This window comes from Ixodes scapularis, unplaced genomic scaffold (genome assembly GCF_016920785.2).
Source record: "Ixodes scapularis isolate PalLabHiFi unplaced genomic scaffold, ASM1692078v2 PGA_scaffold12__126_contigs__length_90152505, whole genome shotgun sequence".
In the NCBI taxonomy this organism is placed as follows: Eukaryota; Metazoa; Arthropoda; class Arachnida; order Ixodida; family Ixodidae; genus Ixodes; species Ixodes scapularis.
The window spans coordinates 89,152,247-89,169,318 of record NW_024609838.1 but is presented as its reverse complement, the minus strand read 5'-3'; the positions used below and the strand labels follow the sequence as shown (position 1 = coordinate 89,169,318).

Here is a 17,072-nt window from a genome sequence, read left to right as displayed (position 1 = left end):
TGGGGGACCCATATTTAAAGAAAGACATAGAAAAGTGGAGAGAATTCAGCGACTAGGTGCACAATTTATTTTTTCTGATTTTAGGCACCTCTCCTCAGTTTCTGAAATGTTGAATAGATGTGGGCTAAACCTCTCGGAAGCCAGGCGGAAATTTGCAAGATTACTTAAGCTTTTTTTATAAACTTTATAATAACAAAACTGATACGGCTTGTATATTCAGCCACCTCCTCAGCGCTCAGCAAGGCTAAACCACTCGAAACATGTTAGACAATGTGCTCCTAGAAATAATCTATTTAAGTACTCCTTTTTTGTGGAACCATTGATGACTGGAACTCGCTGCCGTCAGACTGCGCGAATGCTTCAATATCCAATAGTTTTGACTCCATTCTTATAAACATGTTGTAACCCTCTCCTGCCAGGATGGTGAAAAACAATCTGCAATATTTCCTAAATGAAAACAAAAAAAAAAAAAGAAAAAAAAAAAGGTAAGTTTTTATTGAAATAACGTCACTGCAAAGCCACTTCTTCTCCCGGAACATTGCGACTGTGGTTCAGAGCCATCGGGTAAATAAGGATTTGCTGGAATGCTGCACTCGGACGTTTGTAAGACATCCCCTTCTGATCGCCGTGTTTGCCGACGCCATGCAGCAACGTCTCCTCAACCCGAGTTGATAGCATGTCATGCACAGACGTATGCACGTAGCAAGAAACTTGCACAAGTGCCTGCTGTCGACGCCAAAGTACCGTATTTGCACGAATATAACGCCCTCAAAAAGAAAAAGAATCATTACTATTAGTATCACGTGAGCCAAGGCCGTGTAAATTTCCCGCACTCGGGGGCATAGCAGAAGTGAAAAGGCAACGGAAATAGAAGAAATATCCGTTTGTTTTGACTGCACTCATCTTCACTTCTCAAGTCCTCCTGTTTGCAGTCCACTTGGCGCCTCCGCAGATATGCAGCAGCGCGCTTGTCTGGTAGTTGCTTTTTCTTCTACGTGAGCTCCTCGGCAGCTCAGTCATGATGCGAGACATTATCCTCCACGCGCCTCTAAATCTCGCAGGTTTCACTACAGACACTGAGGAGTATGCGGTTCTAAAGGTAAGGAAACCAGAAGAAGACATCAACATGGTGCCAGTTTACATTCGGCCTAACAAACCCTGCAACGCGGACAACCTTATCGCAGTAGCAACACACACGGAGGGTCACTCGATTGTAGCGGAAGACTTTAACGCACATATTGAAATTTGGGGGAACACCATTGCAACAATGGGGGGGAAGGCAGCTCCTTGAAGCCCTCGACACACTTAAACTTAAAAACATCTTACTCGGCACCCTCGCCCGATCCGGAATCCTCTGCTTACAATCGTCAGCCCCCCCCCCCCCCCCCCCCCCCCTTCAAGCTGTGCACACTCCCACAACCCGACACGTTGGAAAGTGATCACCTGCCCATCCTTATCGGCAGGTGCGCACTTGCCCCCCCCCCCCCAAAAACCTGTAAGGTAGTTAATTGGCAGAAATACAGAAGCACTCTAAATGAACTCGCCGCACACCCCGAAGCACTCATCCCTCAGAACATGGAGTGTGCACTCGGGGCGGCCACCGGGCTTGTCCCCGTCACGCGACCCAATCCCGACCTTCGCTACCTGGAGCTTCGGGCCCAACGGAGGAGGGCCCAACGGAGGAGGGCCCAACGGAGGAGGGCCCAGCGGAGGAGGGCCCAACGGAGGAGGGCCCAACGGAGGAGGGCCCAACGGAGGAGGGCCCAACGGAGGAGGGCCCAACGGAGGAGGGCCCAACGGAGGAGGGTCCAAAAGCACCCATTGCCCACCGAGCTGCCGCAAGACGTCCAGGCGTGCTAGCGCCTCGCCTCATGGTTGCCACAAAACATCTAGTTTTCGTCAGAAATCAAACATATTTAAAATTGGAGTGCGCAAATTTCTATCTCGGTTCTCTGTTCTATTTTGTTGTCCCAGAAGACAACACAAAAATAGTATTTCGTCGTGTTAAAATTGTTTATTTACACCACGATTGATGCAAGCATTCTCTGTGAGCCCGCGGCAAGTTTGTGACTGCAATTGCAACAAACACATCACCTAAATGTCATTTTGAGTTTTCGTCTCGCAGGTCCCATCTTGAATGTCATTTGGCGTAAATGCCATTTTAGGTGCCGTCTGACAGGGGTATGAATAACACAGAGGAAGATACTGAGGTATAGGGATAGTGCCCTCTAGCAACGTTTCAGTAAGGCAAATGATGAATTACCTATAACTCCGGACAAGAACTCGGATGACTTTGTCCTATGACCACAAACATTCTGGTAAGAGAGTGCACTCCATGGTACCTGATTAGCCCAACTATTTTTGAAGTTCCTGCTACAAGTTTGGAAAAGTCCAACTCGGTTCAGCTCAATACTGGCAAGTTCCCAACCGCGAGTAAATTGGCATTATGGAAATGTCATAGTTCGTTGGTAGCAGTTGTTTTCATGATATGGTACGAATATTTTGTGTGCTTTTTTCGCAAAAAATGAAATTAAATGCTTTATATTTTCTAATGCAGTTTGTTAATTATGTGATCCATGTTGATGATAGTATTCGATTATTGCGAGCAGAACACTGGCTGCTAAGTTTCTTGCGCAATTTTTGAGCTAACAAAGACACCCATTGCAGTCAAAGGCCTTTACAACGAACGCTTTTACTAGGAAAACACCGTTTAATGAAGTAAAATAAAGTCCTGGCCAGTCTCTTTGTGTTCAATGTGTTCCTCTGACAACTAGGAATTCCTGCTTAACAAATATCTCCATTTAACGAAGCAATTCGCGACTCTACAAAACAAAAATGACCGGTATTACAAATTTTCTGGGTGAAAAGTAATCGCTTTTACGTAAATTGTCGCTCTTAAGTGGCGCGCATAGAGAACAATTGACACTGTCGCCTCCGTCGCACGATCATGGTTTTGGGTCCAAATAATTCGTTAGTGCGCAACCATGTGTCCAGATTGGGGTCTCGAACACGTGGCCCGCAAGTATCGTGCGGCTTTGAGCTTCCCTTGCCATGTCTCGAGTGCTACATGCACCATAAAAATATAGTTTATATCATCCATTCATTTCTGCTCGTACAATGTGTTCAGATATTTTACAATATTCTGTTTTCTTTCGGACTGAGTAATGCTTCGTCTAAATATTTGCTTCTCAGCCCTTCCTCATGTAGATCAACTGGAATGACAATACCACTATACTAGGCTACAAGCACAAGCTTTGCACAAAGAGGGACCTCTGCTACATGAACTCAGCGGAAGAAACTTAAAGCTGCTGAAGCCTCCGGTCGTCAGAAAATATTGTTAGGATACGAGTCTTTTCTTATAATTCTGCTAGAAAAATTGGATGAGGAGGTATTTGTTTCCGTGACTTATGAGCTTAGTGAATTGTGCTATATGGCAACGACAGTGCGATTGCTTTTGTTCTAACGAAAACTGCCAGCACAATGGCATTTTCAATCCTATCGGGTCAGCTGTGGGCCCAAAGGATATGCAAATCAAAGCAACTCCGGCAAAAGAGCGAGCTTACAAAAAGCAGCCAACACGAGGTCCCTTCTCTAGAAAATTTGTGTGGTATTGCTGGGAGAGTCGGCTGGTTTCCAAACTGAAACAGCATTGCGGGCCTTGTTTGTCCCAAAATACCGAAATAGTGCCCCCCCTTTTCTCGTTGGCCCTCAACCTTTTGGGCTAGACTAGTCTGCAGTAAGGAGTGCCTGGTGTCACTGTGCCAGTGGCAGTACTAGCAGTATGGCTAGCCTGGTGTCTTTAAATTGCGTCGCGCAGTGTGAGTACACAAACGTTGCCTATGCAGTTTTCATTTAGAAAAAAAAGTTATCGAGCGCATCATCCTGGATTCTGCAGGGCGAGGTGGGATGCTCTAGTAGACTTGGCCTTTATCCCCCATTTTGATAGTCAATTGTCAATATACAAAACCTAGTTTCTGACGTCGCGCATGTACGTCAACGTGCGATAGCACGAATTCGGTTTCGCACGATTGATTTTTCGCCCTCAACTACTACGACAAAGTTTCCTGTACTACGAAAAATTCCTCCGGTCCCGCAGACTTCCTTATAAAGGCGTTGCACTGTTGCACCATTGGCCCCTTCCTCGGTATTTGCAGATATATAAATTTTCTTTGATTTGATGATTGAAAATACTTTCATTAATTATTTTTGACAACTCGAAGCGATTTGTGAAATCGTTCCCGAATGTTTTCTTGTTTTGCAGCTTAAATAGGAATTTTTTTTTGCAGAGCTTGGAACAGTTTTGGGTACCACGACATAAGATGATGCGAATGAGCAGTAACTCCCCAATTGAAGTGCACATTTTGTGGGAACATGAAATTGATTTATGGTGGCCCTTCTCGCCGTCAAATGAGATTGTCAAGAAGGTGCCTCGGTGAATGAATCTATGCCCAAAGCGATTGTGACAAAGTATTTTCCCCCACCACCATTCTGAAAGGTACGAAGGAGTCCAAGGGGCCTGGGTAATAAATGCCCCCTCTCCCGAAAAAGAATTGGCGCCATGATTTTGTTGCGAGTGGTTGGAGCGATGAGGGGCTTCTATTTGGCTGTCGATCTCCCATTTGAAAAGGCGTCCCAAAGGGGGTGTTTGTCCCTGCAGACTGGGTCCGGGAAGACGTACACGATGGGCACTGGGTACGGCCTGAACCTGAACGAGCACGAGCGAGGCGTCATTCCCCGGGCGGTGGATCACCTCTTTGCCGGCATTGCTCGGCGCCAGGCAGAGGCCCGGGAGAAGGGGGCCCCTGTCCCGGACTTCAAGGTGCACGTCCAGTTCATGGAGGTAAGAACTCTAGGCAGCAAAAGCTTTTATGCTCGGCCTCAACTACTTTGCGCTACGCCGTCAAAGCTGCATCTTGCGTCTCTTTCGCTCGAGAACACTCGCAAATGACACGCAAGATGACGCCACATGCTCTCACCAGTGCAAGGCGGCAGCACTTTGGAAGACGTGCTAGCCTTACACAGTGCGATTCACTTATAACAATACCACATATAATGGTGCACTGCTTATAACGATCGGTTTTTAGAGCTTCTAGTCCAAAACCGATCAGATTCTAGTCCAGATGCATTGATAATCGGTTATAACGATTCAAGTTTCAGGTTTTCTCTTTCGTTTTAAGTGGATTGCACTGTACACCCTTTACGGTAACTTTGCTCGGGTGCCGCCATCTTGAAATCGCTTGACCCTGTCGCCGTGGCTGACCTTCAGTTTCTCATCGGTCTCTAATATGTGTGGACTATATGAGAAGGGTCAACAAGCCTTGGTGCTAAGGCAGGCGACCCGTGTGTTGCGCCCTGCGACAATGTGTATAAATCCTCGTTGCACGTGCAGCTGCAACTTTTGCTTTTCTCTGCACCTTCTCTGCCGCACAGCTGCCATTTTGTTTCCGAGGGATTCTGCAGTTGCAGATTTGCCTAGTGCCATACAAATTTGCCGAAGTTGACAATCTAAGGTGCATTTTTAAGATCAGCATATCATAGTCTTGTACGGCGGAGGCAAAATTAAGAGGGGGCCTGGACTTTGTAGAGATGGACGGTCAGCCAGACAGGTGGGTGGCAAAACCACTACCCCCCACTGTGGGCAAAGCCCTGGTTGCAGGATATCAAAATGTAGCGAAATAAAAACTCTTTTCAATGATATGTCGTTTAATTTCGCGTATGGGCCCCACTCGTCTCAAAAACCTCATATTAAAAAAAAAAAAAAAATTTAAGCTATTTGCGCTTTTTTTTTTTGAGGCGTGCCGACCACAGTGTGCCGTGCGCTCTGCATCTCCACTATATTTACTCTGCCATGTATGCACCCCTGCTCGTGCTTTTTGTCGCGTTGTGAAGTGCAGATAAGAAAGAGTATGGTATAAAAGTTTTGGAAATACATACCTTTTTATGGTTTTCGTATCATCCACGGTCGCCTTCTGCCCGTGTGATCGTAGCTGCTGGGAAATCGGGCACTCGGGTTTCCAAACGTGCTGCTTCGCATTGCATACATTTTTTACACATCCTTGACCTTGTCATTTTGTGCTTTGCTCTTGGGGCGCTCTGCAGGAAAGTAGTCTGAACGAATCCCTTTCTTCTGCATGGTGCCATGGCCTCAGTGGGGGAATAGGGGAAGCATTGTGTTCACACCTGGCGGTGGATGCAAGTCAAGCGCACAAACTCCCATAGGGAGAGGAGCGTCTATTTAGTGTGCGCATTGTTCTTTGGGGCAACCCAGTCCCGAAGGTTGAGGATATGTGCGTATCAAGGGGCTCGGTCCTTTAGGCTTGCAGTCCGAGAGGAGGCGCCTGGACGTAGTACACCGTGCATTCAAAATAATTTTAGAACGAGTCCAACCGGTTAGTCTTGTAGCTTGTCCTAGTTGACCCCAACCGGGAAGGATTTGACTCCCAATGAGGACTGGCTGATCCAGCCCCGAGGGGTCCCAGTTGGGGCCAGATGGGATTCCAACTGGTTCTTCAGCTGGGCTGCATTTCTTTCTCCCAAATGATGTCTTGATGGGTCTGGACTATACTCGCTTAGGCACTTACAATATGTCCCTCCCGATGGTCATTTTGGCCACTCCACAGTGTGTGGTAGCATTTCATGACGAAGGACCACGAAAGGAACATTTATTCTCCTCTCTGCATAGAAAGCTATAGTGTTTTGCAATCAAAATGACTCTCAGCATATTGAAAGAATTTGCTCCCTTAAATGTTTGTTGGCTCTCTTCTCTAGCTTTACAATGAAGAAATCTTCGACCTCCTGAACTCCGGAAAGGACGATCGGGTAAGTGTTGCTTCTGGTTTCCTCGGGGTTGGAATTGACTGCTGTCGGACAATTTGATTGAATGCCTCGTGTCTAAGGTTGTCAACCGTTTCCTCTTTTGGATCCACCCTGGGGTGGGTTAAAAAGATCCGTTGGTGGATCCCTAGGGAATGCATTGGGAAACGCGAGTGCTGACCTCTTTTCTCTTTTGGCTTTCACTTTTGCTTCCTCTATTTTTCGCTCCCTCTTTCTGGCTCTGTTACGGGGTCAGTGTTGGCGTTCTCCAAAGTGAAACGTGTGTGGCTGCGCTAGCTCGTTCCCCAAGGAGGTGAATCTTCCTTCCTCCTTGACCCAGTGCTAGTACTTGGTTCGCACTCCATTTTGTGGCACGAACGAAGGCACACACCTGCAAGTTGAGACCCTCTTCACTCCTCTCCTCTCTATGCACTTCCCTTTCCACTGTTCTGTCCACAGATGGACGCCATCAGCTCTTCCCTGTCATGTGGGTACATTATTAAAGGGGCCCTGCAATCATATTTAAGCCTCTTCCTTTTTTTGCGGTTTCCCTGTCTCTTGAGGTTTGGGGAAGCCTGCGAGCACGGAGAGAGTAACCAAATATCAGTGTGTCATATTTTAACCGGACGACGCGGAAACCTCCTCCATCTATGGGGGTGACCCACGGTACCGAAAGCGCGCGATATGTGACGTCTTTGGTCCTCGGCTCACTACTGGTCAGAGCCGCTAAAAGCTTTTTAGTCGAAATACAAAATATAAGTGGCGCGAACTGTTTCAATTATTTATAAAAGTAGTTTTGGTTCAGTATTTTACATCAGAAAAGAAACAGATGCAGTTTATAAAGTACGGAAACAAGAAATGACCCGTCGCATACTCGCCACCAAGCGGTGGAAAAGGCGGCGCATACCAGAAAAGAGTAGTGGGATCAGGCGCCGACACGGAAAAGTCCCGGATATACGCGGCGGCGCTGCGGTCGTAGGGACTGGATGATCCCACCGGCTACGAGCGTTCCGAATGCCTTTGGCGAGCAGCTCTGTCTGGCGGTTTGACCATTTCGCGGTATGGCAGCGCAAAGTGGCTCCCATTCTGAACTGATCTTTACCCCGTGTTTGCTGTCATTTGTGGCCAATGAAGCGTCATGTCGAATTAGTGTTTAATCGCGCAGCAAATGCAATGAGAGCCGCTCTGGCTGCCCGCTGCATACAGCCTATCCAGACCATGCTTTAGTGGTGCCCTCTCGCGCCGTCGACACGGAGTGCGGCAGCCGTGAGCGCTCGCATGAGCTCACTACCCCTCCTCTAGTTCACGGCCACTCAAGCAACCGAGGACGTCATGAAGGAGGTTATTTCTTGCTTGTTTTTGTAATCTTAATTTGCCTATAACTTTTAAAATAAAGCAAAATTCGAGAAAAGAAAAGTTGAATTAAGTTACTATCAATGCGCTCAGGTTTGGTGCAAATTAAAAATTGGTAAAAAAGTCATTGCAGGGCCCCTTTGAGGGGCTCGCACTGCACTCATCCACATAATCGGTGCAGCTTAAAGGACACATGCAAAGAGCCGCCTCGGTGGCTCCGAGGCGAGAGCGCCGGCCTACGGATCCCCAGGTGGCGGGTTCGAATCCCGACCGAGGTGCCCGCAATATGACGGAGGCTTATTGCGGAGAAGGCGCCGTGTAACCGAGCTTTCGGTTGCACGTCAAAAGATCCCCAGGTGGTCGAAATTAATCCTCAGTCCTCCGCTGGGGCGTGCCAGATGCCCGTCGTAGGTTTGGCACGTAAAACCCCCAAATTTTTGGACACATGCAAAGGAAAAAAACATTTTTTTTTAAACATCTTAGATGGAAAAAGAATGTCATAAAACGATTTTACAACAAAGAAAAAAAAAATTATTAGAGCTATATTTACGGCGCTATACGAATTTGTAGTTGGCGTCGCGGGAGCCGCCGCTGGTCACGTGGTAGGCCCGCGCGCCGCCGAGCTGCGTCGCCGGCACCGCAAAGTCGCGCTGCCGCCGCACGCTGAGCGTAGGGAGGCTCTAGTGAGGGTGGGCGCAACTCAAAACCTGGAGAGCGTTTGCAATTTAATGGCGGCGCCTGAGGGAGAGGATTCAGGAAAGGATATGCGCCAACGTTGCCTGCACGAGAGCAGGCGCCCGCTCTGTTGCAACTCTGTTGCTCCATGCGCCTTTCCTCCTCTCTCCTCCCATTGCAAGCAACGAACGCCTTGGCGCAGCCTCTCTTGCTTCCTTCTCAACCCGGGAATCGCAAACGTCGAGCGGAGAAAGCAGGGTTGCCAGACAAGCAGCAACGTCCAAGATGGCGGAATTTACCATTTTTCGCGTTAAAAAAATACTTAACCTATCGTAACAAAACTGGTGGCTATGGAAAAGTAATCATTTATACCTTGTGTAAATTATTCAAGCACCTTAATGGGCTTTTATGACCCGAGTTAGGAAAGAAAACGACCCTTTGCCCCATAGACTCCCAGCAAAATTTAGCAATTAAATGGCGTCCATGTCGCGTGATCGCCGATCTAGCAGTTGCACCCACCCTCACTTGAGCCTCCCTAGCTGAGCGTTGTGCGAACGCCGCTTCAACGCGTTTCTCCACGCCGCCGCCGCCGCCGCCGCACAAGTTCGTCTGCTTCGGGGCGCCGCCGCCGTCGTCTGACCGGCGCAGAGGTCTATCACGTCTGCTTGCGCTTTTTCAGGAGTTTCCTTTGGGCTCTAAAAGTTACCTATTAATCTTAGTTCTTTGTTATACTTCAAATAAAGATGAATAAGTTACTTTTGGACGTCATACGAAGCTTCCCAAAGAACGCAAGCACCACGTGATAAATAAGGGCCAGTCACGTGATAAATAAGGGCCACTTTTCTGCGGCGCCGGCGGGCGCCAACTACAAATTCGTATAGCGCCGTAAATATAGCTGTAAAATTTTTTTTTCTTGGTTGTAAAATCGTTTTATGATATCCTTTTTCCATCGAAGCTGTTTAAAGAAAATGTTTTTTTCCTTTGCGTGTGTCCTTTAAATGTTGCAAAACTGCCTATCGGGTAGCTTCTTTAGGAACCAGATGGTGTGCAGCATAAGTATGCATGATTTGAAAACTAACCAGGGAGTGTTCCAAATTGAGCAGTGCTGGATTTCATTCTGTTCCAATCTTGATTCAGGCTGATCCATGTGTGTCCCATTTTGGAAATCTCCAGGGAAGCAAGTCTGGCATCAAAATCCACGAGGACGTGAAGGGCGAGATCTATACCATAGGAGTGGCCACTAAGACCGTTCAAAGTGCCGAACAGGTGAGACTTTAATTTTACGGCTCTTCCCTCCCCGGTGAGGTCCGACGTCGATGTTGCCAACCGCTAGAAGGCCGCCTGCCACGCTTGTTCGATCCTGGGTCTGCTGCGTGTGAAGTGAGCATGCTACCACAGGGCAACGCCCAGTCGTGGGTACGTTACTGCTAAAATAGAAGTGTTGGTTACAGTTACTCGGGCCAAAAAAGGAACCTTGTTACAGTTAGTTACTTTGCTAAAGTAATGCCGTTACTTCGACGTTACTTTACAAAAAAAAAGGAGAAAACATTCGAAAGGAACCTTCCTTAATATGTCTTTAAATTAGCATACATTCCTTATAAGACATTGTGTTGTTCATGGTAGTGAATCATAAAGGTTTTCTTAATAATCAATATCAACATGCTTAATTCTTCTTATTTCAATATTTACCATGAATAGCTCCTTGAACAAGATCATAATTTAAGGCAGTATCTGACTAAATCCACTATATGATAAGGAATTTATAGTCTCTTTCTTGTCAAAATTGAAGGCGACTAGTTTTTAAAAATTTTAACATAGCAGATACCTGATCCGTGAAAAACTTTAGAAATAAGCATACCTCGGCAAACCTCACTCATGAGGGCCCTCACTCACCCTCACTCACCCTCATCTTCACAGGTGAGGTGAGGGTGAGTGAGTTTCTGAACCAGGAAAATTCATGAGGGTGAGTGAGGGTGAGTGAGGGTGAGTGAGGGTGAGTGAGGGCCGTGAGGGCCGTGAGGGCCGTGAGGGCCGTGAGGGCCATGAGGGCGGTGAGTGCGTGAGGCGCCCTTCAGATCGAGCATCTTTCTCAGCAATTTTGGTGTTAATGGCGGGTTGTTCTCTAGCTTTCCCTAGATCGACACGAATTGCTGAGATCGGGTCCGGCTCGAAATAAGCAAGCAACTCTGAGCAATTCGAATACGTTTGAAGCGGCTGCATCCAATCAGGGACGCAAAATTTTCACGCGATACCTGGTGACGGTGATGATGACACCCAAAGACTTGGTTCTGGTTTGAAATCGATCGTTCTTTTTGGAAATAAACTGTTTCAGAAATGTGCATTAGTATTCTTAACGAGATTTAAATGCATAAAAACACGTTTATAATGCGTAATTGTGTCTAAATAGTGCAAGAAAAATAAAATTTTATGATGACGATGGCAAATTGCAGCAATTGGTTGCTGCGTGTGATCGCGGGCGGCCCGTGTTGCTGGTGTTGCGACGTAAAAGTTTTTGGGCGAAATTGCCCCATCTGAAGCTGGCCTGAGTGGCGTGAGGGCCATGAGTGACGTGAGGGGCGTGAGGGGCGTGAGGGGCGTGAGGGGTGTGAGGGCCGCAAGGGCCGCAAGGGCGGTGAGTGGCGTGAGGGCGGTGAGTAGCGTGAGGGCGGTGAGTGGCGTGAGGGCCGTGAGGGCGGTGAGTGGCGTGAGGGCGGTGAGGGCCGTGAGGGCCGTGAGGGCGGTGAGTGCGTGAGGGCCGTGAGGTTCATAAACGGTGAGTGAAGGGCTGAAGGTGAGTGTAGCTGTGAGGGTGAGGGTGAGTGAGGGGCCTAGGTGAGTGTGGCTGCGAGGGTGAGGGTGAGTGAGGGCGACCTAAAATGCCGACCTCTGGAAATAAGCGCGGCCACCATAAGGTATACACACACAAAAAAAAAAAAAAATAAATAAATAAAAAGACACGCGTTTAGATCTTGGTTGGTTGCCATGTTTTAATTATTGTATTTCTCAACCAGAGAGATTTCTCTCGAATGTTTAGTTTCAAGTCCAGATCTTGTGTACTATATCCAATCATGGTGTGACTTTACTATCGGTCAATTCTAATATCTTTGGTGAGGCAAAATCAGATGCAATTCATAAAAATTGTGCAAATGTGAAGTCAATAATAATCTGATACCTTGCAATCATCTTTGTAGATGTTTTCTTATGCCACTCCCATCCACTTGTCAGTCGAATCGTTTTCTCCTGCGTGCGCAGTAGAAAACAGTCTTTCATCTTTCATGAAGCTTCCCTTGAAAACTTGGGGAGCAATGTTGCGGCAAGATTTCTCCATCAGAATAAGCACTGATCGAGGTGCCAACAACCACCTGCATGTAGAATTCCAAACAGCCGTTGCAATCTTTTCTCCGCCACTTTGTTATCAGGTCAAACACATTTATGCTCCTTCATCTCCCCATCCGAAATAGAAGAGACGACGTGAATATCTCTAAATGAACTGATGCCAAGTGCCCCTGGTCCCAGCTAAGGGCGGTCTTTCAGTTTCAAGAAAACTCACAAAGAAGCAGAGCGACGCAGACGTTTTGAGCAAGTACCGTTTCTCAAGTTGCTGGACCCGAGAACAAACAACGAGTGGGTGACGGGAGTGAAGGCCGCTGATTGGGTCGTAAAAACAAGGAATGGAGAGAAGATGGGCCTGAAGTCGAGAGAGTGCCTCTGGGAGTTGGGCGATTCAAATTAGAGGGGAAGGAAACGTGTGCTTGGCGGCAAGAAGACGAGGTTCGGGTGTGCCGTAAGCCTCCGGGGGGCGTTTGGGGCGACAATCCCCATAAACTGTTCTCTGCAAAAGGCTCCCTCCGCCGGACAAAGAAAAAAGAAACGCTTTAGAGATGCTTTGTTACATCTGCATGCGCCGTGGGCAATGTACCCTACATGGCCGATACGTTGCCATCCTCCAGTTGGCAGGACCAGCCTGGCCAAGCAGGGTCACCCAAAATTTGGTTTTCTTTCTTTTGGGGCGAAGCTCCTTAGGGTCTAGCCTTGTCCATCCAGAGTCCATGCTCAAATCGATTGCCATCCCATCTGTCTTAAGAAAAGAAAAAATGTTTGCTCAGTCGACAGGATTCGAACCTGTGCGGGGAGACCCCAATGGATTTCTAGTCCTTAACCACTCGGCCACGACTGCGGGACGAGTAGGGGGCTCTGAGATGGGGTAGTAACTCAAGAGCTGGGGATGTCATGGATGAAACGTTGCATGTAGCCGCTCAATGTCTATACAGGAGGGGGCGCTGTGGTCAGATGCGTATATAATCACATTAAACTTTGCATGTATTGGCTCAACGTTTATAGACGAGAGGGCGCTGCAGTCAAATGCTCAAATGCGTATATAACCACGTTCCATACCACACATTCTCTTTCTGACATGGACCGTTGGCTTAAGCGGTGGAGATGCGTTCCCACAACTTCTGGCGGATCCAAGCTGATCTGCTAGAAGAATCACTGGCTCTGCATTTCACCAACCATAAAGCAGTAATAATGAAGTCGAAATGCATCCCGGAACTCAGCACTACCTATGAGCAATAAAAAAAAAGAATTGGCATCATCAGCACTACCTATGAACAAAATCAGTATCATCAGCACCACCAGAGCTTTGCCCCAATCAACGTCATTCAGCACGTCGAGATGCAGTCATTTTTTTTTTTTTGTCGTATGCTTGACAGTTGCATTTTGCATACAATTTTGGGAATCAGTTGGCAATGGAGCGGAGTGGCATGGTTTCGGTTTCGATCGAACAGCCATCTCCGCTTGCGCGACGAAGCACGTACAACTGCAAGCTTGCCGAAGTTGCCCTCATGTGCATGCGAACATGACTGCACCAGCTGGGACGCTTGTAGTTCATTGTCTTACGTTTGCTTACTTTTGATGAAAATCTGGCGTATCGGGAAACAGTAAAACGGTGGCACCCGGTTTATCGGAATTGCTCGGCAACGCCTACAGCACTGTACACTTGTGGGATGTCTCAATGTCTTTTTGGAGACATTGAAAGTGGACATTGATTACTAGCCTTGCACCAGCCATGCAGAAAGTTTTGAAAAGCAAAAAGAAAAGCACCCGCTAGTCGTAATGCACCTTTGTCTTGTGTACAATTTTGCATTGCACTGCAGTAGTTAGGCGTTTCATCAGTTTGATGCCGCTTCCATTTATTATATTATATAACTAAACCCATTTTCACCTCAAGAAAAAGCAGGTTTTGCGCAATGTTCATACGCGGCGCGAAGTAGTTCTTGCGAGATTTGGTTGTTGGAGGAAAAAGCGATGGTTTTGGCGTTTGGAACGTGTACGTCTTGATAAGATAACGTATACCTAGTCTACGATTCACCTACATATATCTTAATTCTCTACATAAACAGGGAAATCAGTAATACTCCTGGAGAACCCGGACTTTTTTTACTACGGTTCTTGAGGTGAAAACGGGTATAGTCAACCTAATGCTGCGATGTTTACTTGTAAGCAGGTCATTTTCAAATAAATTTGAATATGTGCAGTTTGGTCCTCATTTATCTATAGCGGGTACAATTTAACTGAAGCGTTGCAAAAGGTGTCCTGTCTTTGGCATTTCAGTTACAAGTTGAAAGCCCCCCAGGTGGTCTAGCTTGACCATAATTTGTTTATTGCAGCGAGCAAAGTGCCCTTCGTTTGTCCAGCACTTAAAACAAATAATTTTATTTTTCTAAGAACATCTGTTCCAAAAGCTCCTTTTGCTGCTCTGAAACACTGTCTTGGCTGCTCCAAAGGTCACTTTTGCTGCTCCAAAAGACTGTTTGGGCTGCTCCGAAAGGTGCTCCAAAACAACTTGGGCCATTGGCATCGTTGTCAGCGAGAATGGAGGTACTCTGGGGGGCCTGCTTGGATAGGCTTGGGCTGCACGAGCGTTTGCTAGCCAGGGCGCTTGAAATGAATGCTGGTGCACTTAATAGGTTATCACTCGATTCGGTTTACGGAATATGTTGCCGATAGGAGAATGAATGGGCCCACCGAGGCCCTTGCTGGTGCGCTGCATTTGCACCACGGGTGTTTCGTGGTGGTGTCCTTTTCCGGTCCTTGGCTTTTGGGTTGGGAGGGGGACCCACTTCTTGTTCTCAATGGGACGAGTGCTGGGCCTTAATTCCCTGGTAGAATCCCATGCCCTATTTTTTTCAACGTGAGCTACGATAGATTTTTCGTCCGAAAATCGAAACCTGAAAGGACCGAATTGGTGGGAAAAAATAAAGCCGGAGAAACCACTTGGAAGAAAGGTGGGAGCACTAGGCTTTGAAAGTGGTGCCCGAGTCAGAATAACATGGGGCTCGTTTTGCTCTGCAGGTGATCAAGTGCCTAGAATCGGGGGCCCTCTCTCGCACCACGGCCAGCACGGCGATGAACGTCCAGTCGTCCCGGTCCCATGCCATCTTCACCCTGCACATCAAGCAGCAGCGCGTCGTCACCCTACCAGTGAGTGACCCTCCGCCAGGCATTGGAAGCTCTTGTTCACAATCAAACTGTATGCAAGGGGTACCACACTTCTTTGGAATTTTTGTTTTTGCTTCGAAGGAGGTTGACACTTTCGGGGATTGCCTTGCTTTGCGACCACTCCGTCTAAAGCGCATAAATGCGGAGGGTGGCCTCCACAATTCCTAACGAGCCTACCGGTGTTGAGTCTAGTACCGCCATATTTTCCCCAAACCCTAACAAAAGTGACGAGGGAAGGGTAATCTCTTGGCAACAAATAATCGTAAATCTCTGAAGTAGCGAAACAGAAAAAAAACAAAAAAACTTCTGCTGCTTGGCATAAAGCCGGCTAACACGGCATACGTCTTGCATTTCTGTTGACTTGCCTGTGTTGACATATTTGGATCTGGTGAGTGTATCTTCATGCAAAGTATGGACTTGGGTTAAAAAGTGTTTTTTTTTCCGCTTCTGCCTTTTAATTGTGAGTGATGGAAACGCTGCTCCATTTGTGCCGAATTGCGCCACGAATGAGTCTGCTACGTCTTGCACTAAAGTGCCACTTTTTCTAAGAACTGCGCCACACTTGCACTGAGGTGGGCTTAAGCAAATCAAAAAGTAAACACGTAATATTGGTTGATTCGGAGAAGTAGGACACAAAAAGTTGAGAGCACAGTCTAAAAGTGTGAGCCTAGGGGCTCGTACAGATGGACGACAAATGCCATAATGTAGCGGTGCTGTTTCATTGGTCCTAGTCTCGTAGACTCTCTTGTACACCATACAGCAGAACAACCTGAAGCTGGGATCCTGAAGTTTCTTGATTTATGCATACATGTAGAACAGGGTCTGTGCTGGGAGTACGGGAAAAAAGCCGCTAAATCGGTAATAGCGGGAGTTGTTAAACCCTCGACAACAAATTTGTTGCGCAAATTGTGCTCTAGGGGCAATGCAATGAGGGGACAATGGATGAGGCTAGAAGCTGCAGGATATGAAGAGGAGTTCATAAAAAGGCAATAGGAATTGAAGTTGAAAGATGGACATCAAGGAACAAACAAGGAAAACAAAAAAACCAGTCATCCCATATTTTCACAAGATCACTGATGGCAGAAACGTTTGGGGTAGACATAGTATTCTATTGAGGTTTCAAAAGGAGCAGGTGGATGGCATTTCAGTCAAACCATAGAGGCTGCCAGAAGGCTCATCAAGACCCTCAGTTCCTAGCGTAGAGTGTCTGGTGTACGAGATACCGTTAGCACGTGGGTTCAAGTATGTGGCACAAACCTTGCGATGCATGAACGACAGGTTATTAGAACATAAGACAAATGTAAGCACAAATGCGTCAAACTCAGAAATGGCAAAGCACATTTGGGAATGCAACGGTTTTATTGCTTACTGGTCAGAGACTCAAGTCCTACACGAAGAGCGAAATGACATAAAGAGAGTCGTTAAAGAAACAATAAGGATAAAGTCTATAGGAAGCTGCATAAGCCGAGCCTCGATGCAACTTGGAAGCCACAGCAAAAAGTTCCTCAGATTGTAAACGACACCCTAGAGTTTTTTTTTTGTGTTTTTTTTTTCTAAAGAAGGAAAGATGTTTGAAGCGGCCGGGTACAAAGTGCAGTAGTCGCCGTGTTCCCGAGGTGACCCAGATGTAGGCCCTGGAACCCTCTCCCGTCCTCGATGATGAGGGCATTGTATTGTGGGTGGGACCGTTGGTTTTCTTGCGAGTGTGTATGCTCTTTGTGTTTTGAAAG

At 47.1% G+C, this 17,072-nt stretch overlaps 1 protein-coding gene across 5 annotated transcripts in view; it reads left to right on the top strand.

Moving 5' to 3' along the window:
* Positions 1 to 17,072, top strand: part of LOC8037389 (kinesin-like protein KIF21A) — a 265,745-nt gene that overhangs the window by 41,119 nt on the left and 207,554 nt on the right. For all 5 annotated transcript variants that reach the window (XM_040212128.3, XM_040212131.3, XM_040212130.3 and 2 more), the window contains exons 4-7: positions 4,658 to 4,840; positions 6,769 to 6,819; positions 10,015 to 10,107; positions 15,196 to 15,324. In XM_040212128.3, the coding sequence (XP_040068062.1) occupies positions 4,658 to 4,840; positions 6,769 to 6,819; positions 10,015 to 10,107; positions 15,196 to 15,324 (456 nt within the window). The remainder of the gene's footprint in view (positions 1 to 4,657; positions 4,841 to 6,768; positions 6,820 to 10,014; positions 10,108 to 15,195; positions 15,325 to 17,072) is intronic.